At 44.7% G+C, this 22,164-nt stretch overlaps 1 protein-coding gene across 1 annotated transcript in view; it reads left to right on the top strand.

The window, feature by feature from the left end:
• Positions 1 to 10,492: 10,492 nt before the first annotated feature.
• LOC126281623 (myrosinase 1-like) overlaps positions 10,493 to 22,164 on the top strand; it is a 60,333-nt gene continuing 48,661 nt past the window's right edge. The window contains exons 1-3 of the mRNA XM_049980745.1: positions 10,493 to 10,644; positions 16,370 to 16,503; positions 21,071 to 21,205. Coding sequence (XP_049836702.1) covers positions 10,506 to 10,644; positions 16,370 to 16,503; positions 21,071 to 21,205 — 408 coding nt within the window. The 5' untranslated portion in view covers positions 10,493 to 10,505. The remainder of the gene's footprint in view (positions 10,645 to 16,369; positions 16,504 to 21,070; positions 21,206 to 22,164) is intronic.

Genomic DNA, 22,164 nt, shown 5'->3' with positions numbered 1-22,164 from the left:
AAAAGGAAATTTGTAAAGAAGGTCGTCATGAATTGGTAGATATATATGATGACTTTTGAGCATTATTAACGTAAATACATTGTTTGTTCTCTATCAAAATCTTTCATTTGCTAACTATGCCTGTCAGTAGTTAGTGCCTTCAGTAGTTTGAATATTTTATTTAGCTGGCAGTATTGGCGCTCGCTATATTGCATTAGTTCGAGTAACGAAGATTTTTGTGAGGTAAGTGATTCATGAAACGTATAGGTTAGTTAGGGCCATTCTTTTGTAGGGATTATTGAAAGTCAGATTGCCTTGCGTTAAAAATATTGTATGTCAGTTTAGTGATGACAGAATAAGTAAAGAGAAAACTGTTTGAGTACGTTGAGTTGGCTCAGCTGTTTGAAAATCAAATAACGTAGAAGCTTACCAGCACAGTCATTCATAATTTTTCAAGGGGATGTTTCAGCCTTTCCTGAGGCAAGTTGACCCACAGCTGTTGCAAGTTGCCCTTGTTAGCTTGGATAGTGGCGCTGGGACGAAGTTTATGAACGCTCTGCTCTACACATATTGTACTGGGCACAGACCTGGGGACTTTGTTGGCCATCGAAGTACCTGAACATCACACTCATAGAGATAAGTTCCATGTGCGTACGAGCATTGTCCTGTTGAAAAATGACTGCTATACACTGCCACATGACAGGTAAGACATTAGCACGCAGGACGTCCGTGACTTGCTGTTGTGCTGTCATAGTTCCCTCGGTCACTACCAGCCGTCGTCTGAAGACATACCCGACGGCTTCCGACATCACGATGGCAAAAGTTTCACCTCCGTGCGTTTCCAAAGCATTGGAAGTGTGGAACCTCTCCCGAGGTCGTCGCCATACTCATGGACGACGGTCATCTAGTTTGGTGGCGCAGAATCACGATTGGTCGCTGAACAGTGACTTCACTCATCAGCAGTCCGTGCTCCTGGGTCAAAGCACCGCAGTGGTTACTGCCGTAGTGCTGACGGCAGCCTTCGTGTGAGACGAGAAGTCCCTAATAGAGTTGCTGCAACTCCCTGACCAATGGTGTGGGTAGCACAGAATGTCGCAGGCAGTGCATTACTTGTTCTCGGACGGCAGAGGCACATGTGATGCCGTTACGATGTACAGGTTGCACAGGATATGGTGGCCGATGCTGTGGTTACGATGTACAGGTTGCACAGGATATGGTGGCTGATGCGCAGTGATCAGTTTTTGTACAAAGAGCTCAGTGACGTCATTCGGTTGTTCAGAAGAGGAGACCGACAAGCGTTTGCCACCTTTCGGTCGGTCGGCGATGACAGCACGCGCACACGGCCTACAGTTTTTCTCAAACGATTTTACAGAAACTATGAGGTAGAAAAAATCATTCTTTACTTTACTTGTAGTTTTATATGTCAGGTTCATTATAATATGCCCATCATTTCGTTAATGGTCATAGTTATTGGTCTATTTATGTGGGAGTGAGGCACAGCGGAACATTCGAAATAGTTTACAACGAAAAATAGGGGTCGCTATGATTCTGCTAACATGCTGTGATTTAACTAACATATTGAATTTTTCTCTAGACTTCGTTGGAGGTCTCTGTCTCTCGCCAATCACGGGAAAATTGATCTGACGTAGCTCACTCATTTGCGATCGCACCGTGCCAGGGATAAAGCCAGAGTGAAATATCCACAACATTCCTTATATTTCATAAACGGTTTGAGATATCTCAATGAGACTTTGGCAACTGATAGCACACAAAGAGGAGAGTATTTTGCGGTACGGTTATTATGCAAAATTCCGTTATCTACCGTGTTAATCAACTAACTATAGACTTTTCCGAAGAAAGAATGTAATTTTTCAGGACTGTCGATAGCTGATAAAACGAGAAATGCTATTGGTTTTGGAACAACATAAGTCATTCCACGTTTATTGTGTACCGAGGATGTACTTTTTCATAAGATGACGACCTTACTTTTCGTCAGTTCCTCATTTAATGCGTTTTATCTGAGCACCACAACCAGGTAATTGTTTTTACGGATGGGTCTAAGCAGGGTGACTCCGTTGGTTGCTCTGCCGTCTTTCCGGATCGTGTCCTCAAGGTCAGACTGCCTCCAGACTTTACCATCTTTGACGCTCAATTATATGCAATCTTGCATCTTCTAGTGTGTTCAGATTCTTTGAGCGCCCTTTACTCTCTCCAGCGTTTGTACCCAGCAGATAAAGTAACCCAGACTATCCAGGACGCCCTCCCCTAACTACAGCGACTGGGGAAGGAGGTGTCTTTCTGCTGGGTACCAGGGCACCTGGAAATTCTGGGGAATGAAAGGGCTGGTCGAGCAGCCAAGGAGACGTGTCCTGCCCATCAGGTCTTTCAGTGTGCTACCGCCCTGCGTGCCCTCACCTCGCAGTTGCGGTATAAAGTCCTGTGTCGCTGGGAGTATGAGTGGCTAGAAGTGACCGACAACCAGCTCCGTGTCGTCAAGCCCACAACTCGGCAGTGGCGTACTTCCTTCCAGCCACGTCGACAGGACGAGGTCCTCCTCACTCGTCTTCGCATCGGCCACAGCCCTATGATGCATGGATTTTTACTCCGCCGAGAGGACCCTCCGATGTGTGGTGCTTGTGGCGTGCAAATGTGTCAACAGGGTGGCTGGCTCACCCAAGTTTTTTGTATGTGGTCAGCCAGTCACATTTCCATCTGCTGTTCTTTTCCTCTTCTGTGTTTTGTTTTCCCTCTGTTTTAATTTCTTGATTAGCTATCTTGCCTCTTCATTGGTTTTAGTGCATGTAAGAGCGCCTGTGCGATAGAGTAATTGTGTGATCATTTCTTGTGCATGTGTGTATGACAGGTTTCGTTCTTATCGACATTCGTTTATTTTAATCATTGTTAGGGCGCTGATAACCTCGCCATTGGGCGAACCACCGGACACACACACACACACACACACACACACATCCTCACTTAAAAAACTTAATAAATTCTCTCTCAATTATGTCTGCACAACATATTAGTGAGACTGTGCAAACTCCGGTGAGTTTTGGCAAAAGAAGCAAAATTTAACATGGCAACAAGAGAAATGTGTAGCTTTTACTAAAAACTCCCCAATCGTGACTCTCCCCTGAAAGATACAAGTGGTTAACAAGCGAGGCGAAAATAAATCGCTGCATTTTCAGTGGAATTCTTTTTAGATACTAACAAAAGAAGAGATGACAGATCATTTTGAACGGTCATCATGCAAGTGGCGACCTGGAGGGGCCCCATATAATATGTACCAAAAATGTGAGTGCACACTTTAGTTTAGAACGGCAATTCCCCTCAGGGCTTGGTATTTCCCCCCTCCATTTCCCCCTCCCCCACTCCCATTACACTGAGCAACTCCCCACCACTGTCGCTCTTCCCCCGCTTCCCTGGCTGACTGCACATCTAGTGGCCATGGCATTTTATGGGCACTATTTCTGGTGCAAAATACAGCTATGCTTTTTTGTGGTGATAAGACATTGTCGACTTGAACCTTGACGATAATTATGCCTGCCCTCACGATCCTGTGCAGTCCAATATCGATCCACTGTCATATAAGACGCCCAAGAAATATGGATAGTGCATAGTTCGACCAGACAATGATACCCGTAACGAACTCTGTCAGTTGCGATGACGATGTATCATACAGGTATATGGCATGTCCGTGTGCTTGACAGCGATGGCTCACTATGTTATGTAGTTTATGTCCGTTATACACCTTACCAGACCTGGTAACAACAATTAACATGAACAACATTAATGCACTCTGATAGCCATTCTACATATCATAGAAAATGCCACCGTACCGGTGGTGTATACCTGTATAAAGTTACACTGACGTGTACGCTTCTCTTCTGGGTACTTCGCTTTCTTTGTCAGACTGTGTATTATAGGACTATATTGATGACGTCATTCTGTTGTGGAATTATGGAACACGTTGTTTGCTCAATACAAACATTTGGAGAACGAAAATCTCGTTTATACAAATCAACGTGTATTTTCCAAACTCAGACTTTGCTAAACTTAGCTCGCTCTGTACGTCGATAAGGTACAGAGCTTCGTGAACAGAGGCGCCCATGATGATTCCTTGTTTCTTGACTGCAGAAAGGGATTTCATACAGTTTCGCATTTTCGTTCAGTGAACAACATTCGAGCTTTTTTTCAAACACACTGTTTTTTCTTTTTACTCACACATGTATCAGCACCTCTGTGCCATAATCAGTGAGTTTTTGTTTATCGAAAACTGTAAAAAAAATTAACATATTTTATATTGTAAGTTATCTAATAAATGCAGCAGTAAAGAAAGTTTTTGTTCGTTTTGCTTCTTACCAGGATTTTACATTACATGGTTCTGCAGGAACAACTGTGTGGTGTCCTGCGCTGATAGCTTGTCATTTGCAAACCAAACGATGTAAATGTGAATTTCATAAGCGAGTTAACACATCCCTTGATTTTTAAAAAAACGTGATTGTGAGGATATTTCTCGCGTTTTGTTGTGACTGATTCTTCTTCTTTTGCGTTCTGAGCACACTACACACACATGTTAATGCACTTTGTGTAATTTCGTTTTTTGTAAACGCTTTTTTACTTCACAGAACGCGGTTAGAGGCAAAACGACCAAAAACTTTGTTTAGGCCTCAATTTGTTAGACCAGTTACAACTTAAAGTATGTTCGCCTTTTACTGTTTTCAGTAAACAAAAACCCACTGATATTGGCACAGAGGTACTGAGACATGTCTGGTAAAATGAAAAAACAGATGACGTAAGAAGCTCCATGACGGGGTTAGCAACTTATACGGTTGTACACTGGATGATTCAGCTTCCCCTACTTATGGGTATTATGCAACCTGTAACTCCTACAAATACCACGACCAAATTTTCATATTCTTTCACACGCCATACGCGAAAAAATGCCCTTTTTCTGTAGAACTAGCACTTCACGTGTGGCGAGCGAGACAATATGAAAATTTCGCGAGTGGTTTTTGACAGCGTTGCGGGTTGCATTCCAAATCGGGAAATAAATAAGCAAGTAATTTTGCTGTGAAAATATGTATTTTGGTTGATCTTGGTCAAAAAAAGCTCGGTTTAATAAATGTGACTGTCTGCCTACATCGGCCGTCCATGCACCTTTTCTTCTCCTGTTAAATAATAAGGTTAGGATGAAGTGGAAAAAATGCTGCTGAGCTACAGAATTAAACCACAAGTGGCGGATATAGCTTCCATCAGTATTGCTGTAAACTCTTTTAGTGAAAAACGCGCCGCCGCGGAGAAATTCGAATCTTTGTGGAAAACAGTTCCTAGCCGTAGCAGCGTGCATGGCAAAGAACAGAGCGTGTGGAGGCCTGAAAATTTGATCTAAACCGCGTATGGCTCAGCATCTGCATCGTATAAGCACTGGACTGATATAATCATATTACTTGTGATAGGCCACTTTATACGAATGGCCTTGCTATGAATACTGAGTGAAATATTTAAGAGTTAGCCAGGAAGGCGCGGTGATTGTAATGTTTAATATCAAGAATATACGTCATAGTTTGTTATCCTAGTAATTCGCTCGTTTTCTTAGTATTTTGGAGAGAGTACCAGTGACTGTGCGGATTTCCAGTTTATTGCGTGACTGCAGTGCTTTTTATTCACTTTAAGAATATTGCGTGAACTGGGGAGGAATTATGTAGTCTGTGAAATTGACAGAGATTCTTTGGACAGTAAACTTTTACTTGAGGAAGAGCTTTATTAAATGCACATTCTGCAGCACTTTTAGAACCGCAAATAGTTTAGTCAATTATCGATGACGCATGTGGGAGGGGGGGGGGGATGGATTTTGTGTGTTAAGATTCTGTTAATGTACGTTTTACCTGAACCAGAACTATATCAATGTTTAAGCACTCAGGGACGGGAGGTGGACAAGCATCAGTCACGAAATGTAAGGTGAGAGCCAGTTAAGTAGAGAGAAACACCACATACGTGATATGGCCATACTATAAGTGACGTTAATGTTACAGCCAAGTTGACCATTCTGTGAAATGATTAATAAGATATTCCCCTCTTTATTTCAGATGCTATTCTCGATACTGGAGACAGTCGCATTTCCTGTGCAGAAATTTATGTCCAAAACTGCACCAAAGTGCCCAGCGACTACATGTTTCACTGAAGAATACGATATATTACTTAATATCGAAGCATCGTAGTAGTATGACCGATAGCAAAAATAGAGCCTGATCATTATCAAGCAGCACAGTGCAAGTATAATATGATAATTAACCAATTTATTAACCCAATGGTTCCCTTAAAAACACCTTTTAAAGACTGTACTGCGAAGGTAAGGCACAAAACCGAAGCGGTGGTTATCAAATGCTACGACTGAGTGGCAGCTTATCACTTCAAACATGGTTCAAATGGCTCTGAGCACTATGGGACTTAACGTCTGAGGTCATTAGTCCACTAGACTTAGAACTACTTAAACCTAACTAACCTAAGGCCATCACACACATCCATGCCCGAAGCAGGATTCGAACCTGAGACCGTAGCAGCAGCGCAGTTCCGGACTGAAGCGCCTAGAACCGCTAGGCCACAGCGGCAGGCCGTGGTACCAGACTGAAGCGCCTAGAACCGCTCGGCCTCAAGGCCGGCTGACACTTATTACTCATCTCGCTGAAACATTAGTGACAAAGTTATGCTAGTCGAGGCGTAACAAGATTTAGCGCTGTTATTCAGAAATGAGTCCAAGTTGTAACTTCGACTTCATCCGTCTGCTTTCGCTTACACTTCCTTAACTTTTATTTAATAATTAGCACACAGTTCGCTAATGAATCAAGATTAATAGAAAGCTCCGTGAATGTGAGCTCTCTTTTGGCCTTTAGTTTCTCATCCACATGGCAACGGCCTTGCCGCAGTGGATACACCGGTTCCCGTCGGATCACCGAATTAAGTGCTGTTGGACGTGGCCGGCACTTGGATGGGTGATCATCTGGGCCGCCATTCGCTGTTGCCATTTTTCGTGGTGCACTCAGCCTCGTGATGCCAATTGAGGAGCTACTCGACCGAATAGTAGCGGCTGCGGTCAAAGAAAACCATCGCAACGACTGGGAGAGCGGTGTGCTGACCACACGCCCCTTCTATCCACATCCTGGTGAGGATGACACGGCGGTCGGATGGTCCCGATGGGCCACTTGTGGCCTGATGACGGAGTGTTGAGTGCTTCTCAACCACATCGACTAGCGCTCAGATTCCATTACTCACTTCGCCCATAATAGACCCGGCGACAGAAAATCCCTGACAATTGCAGCGGACTTGGCACGGATGCTTAGCGTGCCTGCCTCAACTAACCACGTAACGCAATTGCGTACATGTGTCTATGGCAACGCCTCAGTGTTGCCGCAGTTCTGTAGTCGACTACTGTTTTCGCCTGCAGCAGTTTACACTTCGCAGTTGAAAGCTGGCAACAGGCTGACACCTGTCAGAGGTCTTCTGTCGTCGACTCTACTGCAGGTCGCCGTTTTTCCGCTGATATCCTTACTGCAGTTGCAGGAGCTAACGTAGACAGTGACGGATGATCATGTTTCGAATACCACGTAAGCACCTCAGGTGTAGAGGTCCTTCCATTCCTTGTAAAATGCAAAGTATCAGAGCTGGAAAAAATGGTTCAAATGGCTCTGAGCACTATGGGACTTAACATCTGTGATCATCAGTCCCCTAGAACTTAGAACTACTTAAACCTAACTAACCTAAGGACATCACACACATCCATGCCCGAGGCAGGATTCGAACCTGCGACCGTAGCAGCTGCGAGGTTCCGGACTGAGCGCCTAGAACCGCGAGACCACCGCGGCCAGCTTAGAGCTGGAAAGGTTAAAAGTACTTCGGGCTCTGAAGAAATGCACAAGCCTTCAGCAATGGGGTGACAAGGACACTGACGACAACAACCATCGACGGTCGAACAGCACCAGCATTCGTAACTCACATGATGTTACGTTGCCCGGTATCCGACAGAACAATTTAACGTCAGTCATTGTGAGCTGCCGTGCGCTCCGCGCCAACAATGACCTGCTCCCCCCCCCCCCCCGTCCCCCCTCCGCACCATCCCCGACGATGATATTCTCTGCAGACGGGTACGAAACATTGGGTCATCTACCAGATACTAGAAGACCACGGCACAATAGCTGAGAGAACTTTAGTAATTTTATTTCATTCCCTCGCTCACTTTCGTGTCGCAGCTGCCTGTGATCAGGGGTAATGGCCGTCGGAACAATATTGCCCTAAAATCTGTGAAACACTCCACCGCTCGAGACGCTCGAGAACCTCAGCACGTCAGGAACCCGTAATCAACAGTTTTCCACAACTCATGCACAACATCCTTAAATTAAGTAGTGTCAGTGCAGCACACAACCCAATTCAATCTGTGTCAAGTTTAGTTCGACGATAGTAATATGTGCCGTTAAACCATAACGGACAAATTACAATCTTTCTTTAAATACAGGACACAATTCACCTTTGGATCTCAGGCCACTCTTGCACTTTCTGGAAGATAAAAATGTCACCATCTACGAGCAAAGTATTTAACCTACTGATTCGCGAAACCCTTATTTATAGAGGGTTAAAAAACAGAATTTTAACTATAGACTATGAATAGAAAATATTTTGTAAATTTCAGATTTTTTGTTCCATTTCTGTATGACGGGCTTCATAATGAATTATGTTCCTACCATATTTTGAGTCTCTAGCCATAATAAAGGGAAGCAGTGGTCGGGAAGGGAGTGAGACAGGGTTGTAGCCTCTTCCCGAAGCTATTCAATCTGTATATTGAGCAAGCAGTAAAGGAAACAAAAGAAAAATTCGGAGTAGGTATTAAAATCCAGGGAGAAGATATAAAAACTTTGAGGTTCGCCGATGACATTCTAATTCTGCCAGAGACAGAAAAGGACTTGGAAGAGCAGTTGAATGGAATGGACAGTGTCTTGAGAGGAGTATATAAGATGAACGTCAACAAAAGCAAAACGAGGATAATGGAATGTAGTCGAATTAAGTCGGGTGATGCTGAGGGAATTAGATTAGGAAATGAGACACTTAAAGTAGTAAAGGAGTTTTCCTATTTGGGGAGCAAAATAACTGATGATGGTAGAAGTAGAGAGGATATAAAATGTAGACTGGCAATGGCAAGGAAGGCGTTTCTGAAGAAGAGAGATTTGTTAACATCGAGTATAGATTTAAGTGTCAGGATTTTTCTGAAAGTATTTGTATGGAGTGTAGCCATGTATGGAAGTGAAACATGGACGATAAATAGTTTGGACAGGAAGAGAATAGAAGCTTTCGAAATGTGGTGCTACAAAAGAATGCTGAAGATTAGATGGGTAGATCGCATAACTAATGAGGAAGTATTGAATAGGATTGGGGAGAAGAGAAGTTTGTGGCACAACTTGACCAGAAGAAGGGATCGGTTGGTAGGACATGTTCTGAGGCATCAAGGGATCACCAATTTAGTATTGGAGGGCAGCGTGGAGGGTAAAAATCGTAGAGGGAGACCAAGGGGTGAATACACCAAGCAGATTCAGAAGGATGTAGGTTGCAGTAGGTACCGGGAGATGAATAAGCGTGCACAGGATAGAGTAGCACGGAGAGCTGCATCAAACCAGTCTCAGGACTGAAGACCACAACAACAACAACAACAACAGCCATAATAGAAGTATTTTAAATTTGAAGTCTCACATACGTCAGTACTATCTAAGACTACGGTCAGAAAAAAAATGAAATTAATGTATGGCATCGTTGGCTGGGAGGCCCCATCGGGGAAGTTGGGCCGCCAGGGGCAAGTCTTATTTCAGTCGACGCTACATTGGGCGACTTGCGCGCCACCCAGCTAAGCAGTCGGACTATGGGCAGCATGGAAGAGCGGGGTGGTGCAGTGGACAGATATTCCGGAGCAAAGCGGATCAGCTTGACGTTGCTCGTGATTCGTTTAAATCGGACGGTTTCTTTGTGAGGGCACGGTTAATCTTCCCCATTCTCAGCTTCTCATCCTGTCTCTAATGATCTGAAGCAAAACCCTAATAATCCTCCCTTTCTCCTTTCTGCTACGTGCCACGAGCTGTTTGTCGATGATGTTTGCTTCCAAAGAAAGTTCATCAAGGGTGGGTGGGTGGTGAGTCACGTTCTATGCCGGTTGATGAACGGAGAAATTCTGATAAGAGTACAGTGTTCAGGTAGCAACGCGATAAGAGAGGTCGCCGAGAAAAGTGTTTACCAACGCTGGGGAATAACAGGCCACCTGCGTAGAAACAGGACTCGTTCAAATTACCCTGCTGTCAGCGGGGTCACGTAGCGGAAAATTTTCGATGATCAACGGTCGAAAGATGAAAACATACTTGAAAGTTCTCGTGTAAACAGCGGTCTGCCCTCGAGATATTCACACGGAGATTAGATGGAGAGCGGTGATACGGACACCTGCACGAGTATAAGAGCACAACTCGCAACAAACCGGAACAATGGCGCCGGCCGAGATGTTGTCGCTGTGCTTGTTGGTGGTGCTGGCGGCGGCTTCGGCCTCCGCTCAGGAGATCAACAACCGCTTCCCAGACGGCTTCATTCTGGGCTACGCCACGGCCGCCTACCAAGTGGAGGGCGCCTGGAACGAGGATGGTGGGTACTGCAGTTCCCAGGCTCCTTAGTGGCACGTAGCTGATCGTAATGAATATACACACAGCACCGATGTTGGTATGGGCTATGAACGTAATGGCAGAGTAAGGTACGCATGTTCGGTACTGAAAAGAATTCTCGTATTGCTGTCTGTACGCCATAACACCCGCAATATTCAGAATACAGACACTTCGACTATCACAATTTTATCAATAAACTGTCGAAGTATTCTTGAATTTACCGCCCTCCAGGAAAGTTCTCGCCCTCAAATTATTCTTGGGACTGAGAGGCTTACATCTGATATTTTAAGCACCTTGTTGCTTCCCGCTGTTGAAGATAAATTCGGGGATGGCGATTGCATCTTTCAACACGATCGAGCACCTGTTCATAATGCACGGCTTGTGGCGGAGTGGTTACACGACAATAACATCCCTGTAACGGACTGGCGTGCACAGAGTCCTGACCTGAAGCCTATAGAGCACCTTTGGGATGTTTTGGAACTCCGACTTCGTGCCAGGCCTCACCGATCGACATCGTTACCTCTCCTCAGTGCAGCACTCCATCGAGGATGGGCTGCCATTTACCAAGAAACCTTCCAGCACCTGATTGAACGTATGCCTGCAAGAGTGGAAGCTGTCATCAAGGCCAAAGGTAGGCCACCACCCAGCATTACCTATAGAGGTTGCCACCAACTTGTAAGTCATTTCCACCCAGGTGTCCGGATACTTTAGATCACGTAGTGTACATCGCACGTAAGGACCGCGAAGATAAGATACGAGAAATTAGGGGCATACGGAGGCATACAGGCAGTCGTTTTTCCGTCGCTGTATTTTCATGTGGAGGAAGCGGGAAATGACAGGTAGTGGTACCGGGTACCAACCGCCATGCACCTTACGGTGGCTTTCGATGTATCTATGTAGATGCAGATTTAACAAAATTATATAGACCGACTTCAGGAGCGTGTAGAGGTTATGCATAAGAAGAAAGGGAGGATTTGAGCCCATGTCAGAAACATCGTCCAAGCACCACACAAGAGAGTCGCTCGGCCAACAACTAAATCTAGGCATCTGGTATGTGTACATACGGGGTATTTCACAGTTCCTATTACAGGCTCACAAGGAGACGACATGCTAACCTCGATTTCAGCAATTTTGTTTTTATATTTATGACACGTGAGACATCAGTTGCCCAAAGCTGCTTGATGCAACTCTCAAAAATTCTCGAGAAAATCTCCTTCGAAGTTTTCCTAGCATATTTAATAACGTAAATTTTTTCGACAAGGAGTGTGGCTCTGCAGTAGACAGCTTGCTTGTCTTTGAGGGGTCTCAGTTTGATGCCCGGCGAATCAAATTTTTCAACAAAAGTGCATGTTCCACGGGCAATTCCGTAACGATGAAAAAAGTTGGAAGCTCTTTAGACTAGTAATCTCTGGATCGAGTCTCGTATGGGTCATTTTTTTCCTTTTTTGTTGAGTTGGAATGCCAACGTCAATAAGTGTAAAATTCATCAAATAAATGCTAATTAACAGATCTCTCACAAATTCACGGATTTATGAACGTCTTGTTCTTCTTCCAAGTTGCAAATTGCACAAAATCCATTTTTCATTACAAATGCAAATTCTTAGTTACCAATGTTTTATATAAGATTGTTAATATTAAAAAACAATAGCAATTAAAAATTTTTACCGCGTCTATGTCGTTTACCCTTCACAGTAATGTTCGTCGAATATGCGACTTTTTTTAAAAAAAATGTCACCGTTGGAAGCTGAACACAGGGTGGGAGAAGCTTCGAAAGACTGCTTATGGTGTCTTGAGAACCAAATCGAGGACGAAAACTATTGTTGTGAAACGTCATCCAAAGACGCTATAGAGCGTCAAAATTGTAAGGCCGCCATTTACGCCAGGCTACCCCTTCAGCAGGAACTAAGCCATCGCGTGAAAAGTATCCGGACGCTGCTATGTAAGGCGGTATTGACCAGTAATGCCACGTGGACCCGTCAGTAGAGTATCCAGTCACATTGTGGTGGCCACGTGTCAGAAACCTGAATAACCACCTTTTGCAGCGAGGTCCGCGGTGACACGTGCAGGAACAGGGTCAACAACATTCTGGGAGGAACCGGCAGCGGTGTGGAGCCGTGCCGACTCCTGCGCCGTGTTCCTCTGTTGAGGATCCTTGACGCGAACAGCTCAGTCGAGGTGCTCCCACAATTTCTCGATTGGTTTTCAACCCAAGGAGTTTGGTAGCCAGGGGAGAACGGTAAACGCCCGTTTGCTGGCCAGGAGAATACGGTAAAGTCGTCCTCGAGCTCTTCTAACTATGCACGTACACTGCGAGCATTGTGAAACGTTACATTGTCCTGCTGGTAGATGCCATCCTGCCGTAGAAAAGTAAACGGCATGCATGGGTGGACATAGTCCCGAAGGACAGATGCGTACTTGAGTTGATAATTTGAGTCTTCCAGAATGATGAGGCCACCCAGGAATGCCACTAAAACGTTCCCCAGGTTACAATGCTCCCTCCTACGGCCTGGACACTTGTTAAGGGGTGTTTGCTTTCAGAAGCTTCACGCCGAACACGACAAAGGCCATGTGTCATCTGAAAAGACCAGCTGTGGACGTCCAGTTGCGGTATTGGCGTGCAAATTCCAGCCTTAGTGAGCAATGGACAGTAGTGAGAACGGGTTCATGATCTGGGCGTCCGCTGCCCACGTGCAGGTCTTTGAGGAGACTCTGTTGCTTGTCCCTCGGTTCACGTGAGCGGCCAGTTGCTCAACAGTTGCATGTCTGTTCGCCTGTACACACCTCCACAGCCGTCGCTCACCCCTGCCATCTATGGCCCGTGTTGAACCACAGTTGCCGTGGCGCCGGTTTTGGATAGCGCCGTTTTGCCTTGTACGGTATACAGGGTGGTTCTAAAGTCACTGTACATTTTGTACTTAAACAAATTTTATTGACCAATATGTAATGGCACTGCAACTTATGTTACAATAGGACTTCATTTCGGTACATTTCAATGTGACCACCTTGCATGTCTAGGCACATCCCACCAGCGCTCCACTGTAGACCGAAAAACCTGCCCAAGCATATCTGGTGTAATCTCAGCAGCTGCGGCTCTAATCCGCTGTGTTAAGTGTTCACTTCTGCGGATCTTCACCTGGTATACCTAAGACTTGATAAACTCTCATGCAAAAAAGTCTAAGGAGAGCGGGCTGCCCACATCCGTGGAGAGGCACGACCAATCCATTTGCCGGGAAATGCTTCATTCAGATAATCCCGAACAACGAGGGCAAAATGGCGTTGTTCACCATAATGTTGAAAAACAACAGTGTCCATAATCCCATCAGATATCAATTGGGGCTCCAAAAACTAACATATCTAGGTATGTGGTTCCAGTAACGGTTTGTTCTTCAAAGAAGAAGGGCCCGTACATTCTTGACCTCGTTAACCCTAACCACACGTTCACTTTTGCTCCGTCCCGTTGCCACTCCTGCAGCACACTTGCTTGTTCGTCTGCCCAGATCCTGCAGTTGTGTCTGTTCATATGTCCACAACTATGAAATGTAGCTTCGTCACTGAACAACACATTTTGCATCAAATTATCATCTTCCACAGCTTGTAGCAGGTCATGACACATAACTTGTCTGGATGCGTAGTCCTCCGCTTCAAGCTTATGTACGACCTGGATATGGTACGCACGTTTGTGGAGCTTGTAACGAAGAACCGTCCACACAGTGGTTTGAGGAATACCAAGCTCCCTACTAAGTCTTCTGGTAGATGCGGAAGGGCTACGTGTGAGCGCATCCTACACACTTTGCACGGTGTCTGGCCTTATGCCCGGCCTTGATGGACGTTCCTCATCCGAAACACTACCAGTACGCTGGAATTTATTGACGAGGGTCTTGATAGCAAATCTGGTGGGGCCTGTTTTCCGGAATCTACGGGCAAAGTCTGTCCGCACCTGTTCGTACGTCATTCCACGAAGACGAGCAAAAAAATGGTTCAAATGGCTCTGAGCACTATGGGACTTAACATCTGTGGTCATCAGTCCCCTAGAACTTAGAACTACTTAAACCTAACTAACCTAAGGACATCACACACATCCATGCCCGAGGCAGGATTCGAACCTGCGACCGTAGCAGTCGCGCGGTTCCGGACTGCGCGCCTAGAACCGCTAGACCACCGCGGCCGGCGAAGAGGAGCAGAAACAACAGCGATTCGTTCTTCTTTCGTTAGCATTCTGTAGTAGTACTTGCAAGAAACAAATATTCCGTTACAATATCACTAAAATGTATAGTGACTTTAGAATCACGCTGAACTTTAACCACCAAATTTACAAACATAGCCATTTCGTAAATGTTTCCATCCTTGGCCCAAGACCCAATTATAATGCCCTTTTGTACCTCAGGGAAATCGCTCCATTTCGGCATTACGGCAAAGACAGCATTGTTTACCACGTCTCCCCAAAACTCCTTATATACCGGGTGATCAAAAAGTCAGTATAAATTTGAAAACTTAATAAACCACGAAATAATGTAGATAGAGAGGTAAAAATTGACACACATGCTTGGAATGACATGGGGTTTTATTAGAACCCCCCCCCCCCCCCAAAACAAAGTTCACAAAATGTCCGACAGATGGCGCTGGGCAGCAAAACGTCAGTAACTGCTACCGTGACGGGTGAGAGGAACGCCGATATGCTACAGAATCGCATATTCCCCAGCCTGGCTGATAAACACCTGCTGGAACGTACGATGTTATGCAGGATGGCGCTCCACCCCATATTCCTAGACGCGTGAAAAATCTCTTGCGCGCGTCGTTTGGTGATAATCGTGTGCTCAGCCGCCACTTTCGTCATGCGTGGTCTCCCAGGACCCCAGACCTCAGTCCGTGCGATTATTGGCTTTGGGGTTACCTGAAGTCGCAAGTGTATCGTGATCGACTGACATCTCTAGGACTGCTGAAAGACAACATCCGACGCCAATACCTCACCATAACTCCGGACATGCTTTACAGTGCTGTTCACAACTTTATTCCTCGACTACAGCTATTTTTGAGGAATGATGGAGGACATATTGAGAATTTCCTGTAAAGAACACCATCTTTGCTTTTTTTTACTTTGTTGTGCTATTTATTGCTATTCTGATCAGATGAATCCACAGCTGTCGGACATTTTTGAACTTTTGTATTTATTTATTTTTATTTTTTGATTCTAATAAAATCCCATGTCCTTCCAAGCATGTGTGTCAATTTGTACCTCTCTATCTATATTATTCCGTGATTTATTCAGTATACTGACTTTTTGATCACCCGGTACCCTCCGGTGCTCGTGGTGCCACCTGGCAGGTGAGTGATTATTGCACGTTCACGTCGAACATAGGCCGTGATCACATTAAGGTGACAGGGTCCTGTGTAAAAGGAGGTAGGGAGTACTTCGTTGTCAGCAGAAAAGCACTAACAGCAGAGTGGACTCAGTGATTTCGAACGTGGACTTCATTTTCTCTGTCATTAATTTCTCTGTTCTTTCTAAATGTTTCGCTTGCTCCCATAGTTCAGTTTTCACGTAACGTACAATTGTTTGACAGAAAAATAAAGTCAAACACAGCAAAAATGATGAAACGTCACCGAAACATGTATGAGGGGGCACAATGTTTTCAAAACATGTTTAAAGTAGTCCTTTGGTACCAATGTTGACTTTTTTTATACAGTGCTAAAGTGGTGTTCCTCCACAGGCAAGGGCGAGAGCATCTGGGACCACATGCTGCACGAGCATCCAGAGTGGGGCTGGAACGGCCAGAACGGCGACGTGGCATGCGACTCGTACCACAAGTACGCCGACGACGTGGAGTGCCTCGTGAACGCCTCGGTAAGTCGCTGGCCACCTACAGCTGGCTTTCATCCGCCTGATGTGCAGCTGTTGTAAGGTTACGTAGATTCTCTTAGCGGTTGGTTTTTTATTGTCTTTGACAGTCTGATGAACATGGTCACCTTAGCACTTCCATTTCTTCCCCGCATTGTGACACGGCTTACTATTATAGTTTACTTAAAGCCCTGTTCCATGTCAACTCGTAACTTTGTAATATGATAAAAATGTATCAAATATATGAATAACATCTACATCTACGTGGATACTCTGCAAATCACATTTAATTGCCTGGCAGAGGGTTCATCGAACTACCTTCATAATTCTCTCTTATTCCAATCTCGTATAGCGCGTGGAAAAAATGAGCACCCATATCGTTCTTCACGAGCTGATTTCCCTATGTATGTCGGTGTGACCAAAATATTTTCGGATTCGGAGGAGAAAGTTGGTGATTGGAATTTCGTAAAAAGATTCCCTCTCAAAGAAAAACGCCTTTCTTTTAATGATGTCCAGTCCAAATCCTGTGTCATTTCTGTGACACTCTCTCCCATATTTCGCGATAATACGAAACGTGCCGTCTTTTTTTGAAGTTTTTTGATGTACTCAGACAATCCCATCTGGTAAGGATCCCACACCGAGCAGCAGTATTCTAAAAAGAGGACGGACAAGCGTAGTGTAGGCAGTCTCCTTAGTAGGTCTGTTACATTTTCTAAGTGTCCTGTCAATAAAACGCAGTCTTTTGTTAGCTTTGCCCACAACATTTTCTACGTCATCCTTCCAATTTAAGTTGCTCGTAATTGTAATACCTAGGTATTTATGGAATTTACGGCTTTTAGATTAGACTCATTTATCGTGTAACCGAAGTTTAACGAGTTCCTTTTAGCACTCATGTGGATAACCACACTTTTCGTTATTTAGGGGCAACTGCCACTTTTCGCACCATTCAGATATCTTTTCTGCATAATTTTGCAGTTTCTTTTGATCTTCTAATGACTTTATTAATCGATAAACGACAGCGTCATCTGCAAACAACCGAAGACGGCTGCTCAGATTGTCTCCCAAATCATTTATATAGATAAGGAACAACAAAGGGCCTATAACACTACCTTGGGGAACGCCAGAAATCATTTTGTTTTACTCGATGACTTTCCGTCAATTACTACGAACTGAGATCCCTCTGACAAGAAATCAGAAATACATTCACATAACTGAGACGATATTCCATAAGCACGCAATTTCACTACGAGCCGCTTGTGTGGTACAGTGTCAAAAACCGTCCGGAAATCCAGAATTACGGAATAGATCTGAAATCCTTTGTCAATAGCACTCAACACTTCATGTGAATAAAGAGCTAGTTGTGTTTCACAGGAACAAAGTTTTGTAAACCCAAGTTGAGTGCGTGTCAATAGACCGTTTTCTTCGAGGTAATTCATAATATTCGAACACATTATATGTTCCAAAATCCTCCTGCATGTCGACGTTAACGATATGGGCCTGTAATTTAGTGGATTACCCCTACTACCGTTCTTGAACATTGGTGTGACCTGTGCAACATTCCAGTCCTTGGGTGCGGATCTTTGGTCAAGCGAACGGTTGTTTATGATTGTTAAGTATGAAGATAATGCATCAGCATACTCCGAAAGGAACCTAATTGGTATACTGTCTGGACCAGAATGTAATGTGTATCGGACTACTAGGTGCCACAAGATGCGGACCGCCAATATAGAAGGAGGCAGGGTATAACGTGCTGTCAGTAGAGAAGCAATAAGAGCGGAATGGACACGTCAGGAGAGCTTAGTGATTCCGAAGGTGGACTAGTGGCTGGATCTCACCTGAGAAACAAAACCACCAGGGACATTTCAAACGCTCCTGTGGCTGCCCAAGTCGACGGATTCGGATGTGACTGTGAAGTTGAAATGCGAAGAAACAACCTCAGCCAAAGCAGCACCAGGCAGACCTCATGCAGCGACGGACGACTGTCGATCGTTGTGGATAGAGGTTCCACAAAATCGAATGAAATCAACAGAAGGACCTACCTGTGAATTCCTAAGTGCTTCCAGTAGTCTCGCTAGCGCAATGACTGTGTGTAGGGAGTTAAAAACAATGATATACAGTGATGGAGCAGTTCCTCATAAGCCACACACCTCTTTAGTCGAAGCTAAGCGACGCTTGAGGTGCTATATAGAACGACGTCGCTGGAAAGTGGATGCCTGGAATCTAGTGACTTGGAGTGAGGAATCGCGAGATACCCTGCTAAGTTTGGTGGAACGATTTCGGTTTGGCAAGCGTCTGGAAATCGTTACCTGCTTACTCGGTACTCACAGCAATTTGAGTGTCGTGCCACAAAAGTTTGTAAATGCTCTCCCCGACACCACCCAAGATCCGGCCGGTGTGGCCGTGCGGTTCTAGGCGCTTCAGTCTGGAACCGCGTGACCGCTACAGTCGCAGGTTCAAATCCTGCCTCGGGCATGAATGTGTGTGATGTCCTTTGGATAGATAGGTTTAAATAGTTCTAAGCTCTAGGGGACTGATTACCACAGAATGGCGTTCAGTTTCATCATAATATTCTGGTTATGCTACGTCTGAGTGTAAACATGCAGGTAGGAATAGATTTCCCAAACAAATACAAGGGGAATGTATATTTAGATATATATTCTCTACCATTATACCAAGCAGATCGAAGAATAGTGGTAGTGCCAGCTCTGGGAAGTAAAAAATAGAAATTGCAGGGAAGGAAAAGAACCCCAGTGGGCGCAGTACCTCGCATAGTAGTATGGGATGCCATTAGACACGCCACACTATCACCTTAGTTCGCATAGTCGGTAATCTAGTCAGCAGCCAGCATATGCTGAGGCCAATAGTTGTATGACCTGCCTGCAAGTTTCCGTGATGATCCCTTTCATTGCGATAACGATTTCCATATGTTATCCATGGTGTTCTGATCCACCTCTATAAAGAGGGGTGTCGACTGTTTCCCTGGCGAGCAAGAACTGTTACCAGTAATCGTTCTTTCCGCACGCGAAAGAACTTGCCCCCCATCTATCAGCCGTGTACCGCAAGTCTTTAGAGGAACGGAAGGTTCCAAATGATTGGAAAAGAGCACAGGTAGTCCCAGTCTTCAAGAAGGGTGGTCGAGCAGATGCGCAAAACTATAGACCTGTATCTCTGACGTCGATCTGTTGTAGAATTTTAGAACATGTTTTTTGCTCGAGTATCATGTCGTTTTTGGAAACCCAGAATCTACTCTGTAGGAATCAACATGGATTCCGGAAACAGCGATCGTGTGAGACCCAACTCGCTTTATTTGTTCATGAGACCCAGAAAATATTAGATACAGGCTCCCAAGTAGATGCTATTTTTCTTGACTTCCGGAAGGCGTTCGATACAGTTCCGCACTGTCGCCTGATAAACAAAGTAAGAACCTACGGAATATCAGACCAGCTGTGTGGCTGGATTGAAGAGTTTTTAGCAAACAGAACACAGCATGTTGTTATCAATGGAGACACGTCTACAGACGTTAAAGTAACCTCTGGCGTGCCACAGGGGAGTGTTATGGGACCATTGCTTTTCACAATATATATAAATGGCCTAGTAGATAGTGTCGGAAGTTCCATGCGGCTTTTCACGGACGATGATGTAGTATACAGAGAAGTTTCAGCATTAGAAAATTGTAGCGAAATGCAGGAAGATCTGCAGCGGATAGGCACTTGGTGCAGGGAGTGGCAACTGACCCTTAACATACACAAATGTAATGTATTGCGAATACACAGAAAGAAGGATCCTTTATTGTATGATTATATGATAGCGGAACAAACACTGGTAGCAGTTACGTCTGTAAAATATTTGGGAGTATGCTTGCGGAACGATCTGAAGTGGAATGATCATATAAAATTAATTGTTGGTAAGGCGGGTACCAGGTTGAGATTCATTGGGAGAGTCCTTAGAAAATGTAGTCCATCAACAAAGGAGGTGGCTTACAAAACACTCGTTCGACCTATACTTGAGTATTGCTCATCAGTGTGGGATCCGTGCCAGATCGGGTTGACGGAGGAGATAGAGAAGATCCATAGAAGAGCGGCGCGTTACGTCACAGGGTTATTTGGTAACCGTGATAGCGTTACGGAGATGTTTACAAACTCAAGTGGCAGACTCTGCAAGAGAGGCGCTCTGCATCGCGGTGTAGCTTGCTCGCCAGGTTTCGAGAGGGTGCGTTTATGGATGAGGTATCGAATATATTGCTTCCCCCTACTTATACCTCCCGTGGAGATCACGAATGTAAAATTAGAGAGATTCGAGCGCGCACGGATGCTTTCATACAGTCGTTTTCCCGCGAACCATACGCGACTGGAACAGGAAAGGGAGGTAATGACAGTGGCACGTAAAGTACCCTCCACCACACACCGTTGGGTGGCTTGCGGAGTATAAATGTAGATGTATATGAAACCATACGTGACTGTAGCAGGAAAAGGGGGAAGCGACAGTGGCACATAAAGTACCTTTCCTTGCGAAGTAAGATGAAGATTGTACGCGTCCATCTCTGTTAAATAGTTGATGCTGACTTCTGTTGCAGGCCGACGCGTATCGGTTCTCCATCTCATGGCCGCGGATACTACCGACTGGAGACCTTGACAACATCAACCAGGCCGGCATCGACTACTACAACAACCTCATCAACCTGCTGCTCGCCAACAACATCCAGCCTCTGGTAAGCCCTCAGCTTAAGTAAAATCTCTGTAGTTTACAATCATGTGGAATTCGGCTCCACTTGTAACAATTTTGTGCCTCAGAAAATTATACGTTTAAGATGAAGGGGGTACCCTGATCTTGTGTTCAGTAAAGCAAGGTATCTCTCAAATTATATAGGCATTTTATCGATGTTTAAATTAATTAATATTAATTACAAAATTGTCATTTGGATGAACCAAATTATCTCTTCAAAGTATTTTGTCTCCGACAGTGATATTTCGTTTGCTTGAAAATGCTTTCTAAACAAAGTGTCAAAAAGCAAGTTGAGCACTGCTCTCATATTAGACCTACTTCACGGAATCTGTGTCCCACAAAACCTGTTACGTCGCTGCGAATAAGACGTGGTTCTGAATTTCCGCAAACTTAGAACCGGGCAGTGACAATTAACGTTACCTCTAAAGCAAAATCGGATCAGCATTAAGAAAGTAAGATATGTCCTGACTGTCATAACCATTCTCTGCATTACGCTCAGAAGTTATTGCCTCAGATTGTGAAGGTAGGTACACAGTTACTAAGTGACACAGCTGAAACAAACTCAGCACATTCACTACAAGAGCAGCAAATACATTTCTGACTATATAATCTTGTCGACGTAAAATATGCAATTGCACTAATGATCACAAAGTCCTAAGGAAAATTACTTTACTCGTCCCATGTTGGTACATTCGAGGGGCATTGGTCTGCAGGGATCGTTCAGAAAGTAAACACTTGTAGATCCGTGTACAGCAGTTGATCACATTCGTGTACAACATGTAGACAACCCGCTGGTAAAAGGTAAGCTGGAATTGAGAAGTAGACTTTCACTGTAGCAGCGTTGTATATGATCCCAGTGAGTGACTATGTCTGCATAGAGATGGCGAGGTGATATTCCCAGTTGCTTAGGCACATTTAATGGCTTCGCAAAAATTTCCTCATTTC

This window comes from Schistocerca gregaria, chromosome 7, assembly GCF_023897955.1.
Source record: "Schistocerca gregaria isolate iqSchGreg1 chromosome 7, iqSchGreg1.2, whole genome shotgun sequence".
NCBI lineage: Eukaryota > Metazoa > Arthropoda > Insecta > Orthoptera > Acrididae > Schistocerca > Schistocerca gregaria.
Note: the sequence above shows the minus strand (reverse complement) of the source record. Positions and strands in the feature narration are given on the sequence as shown.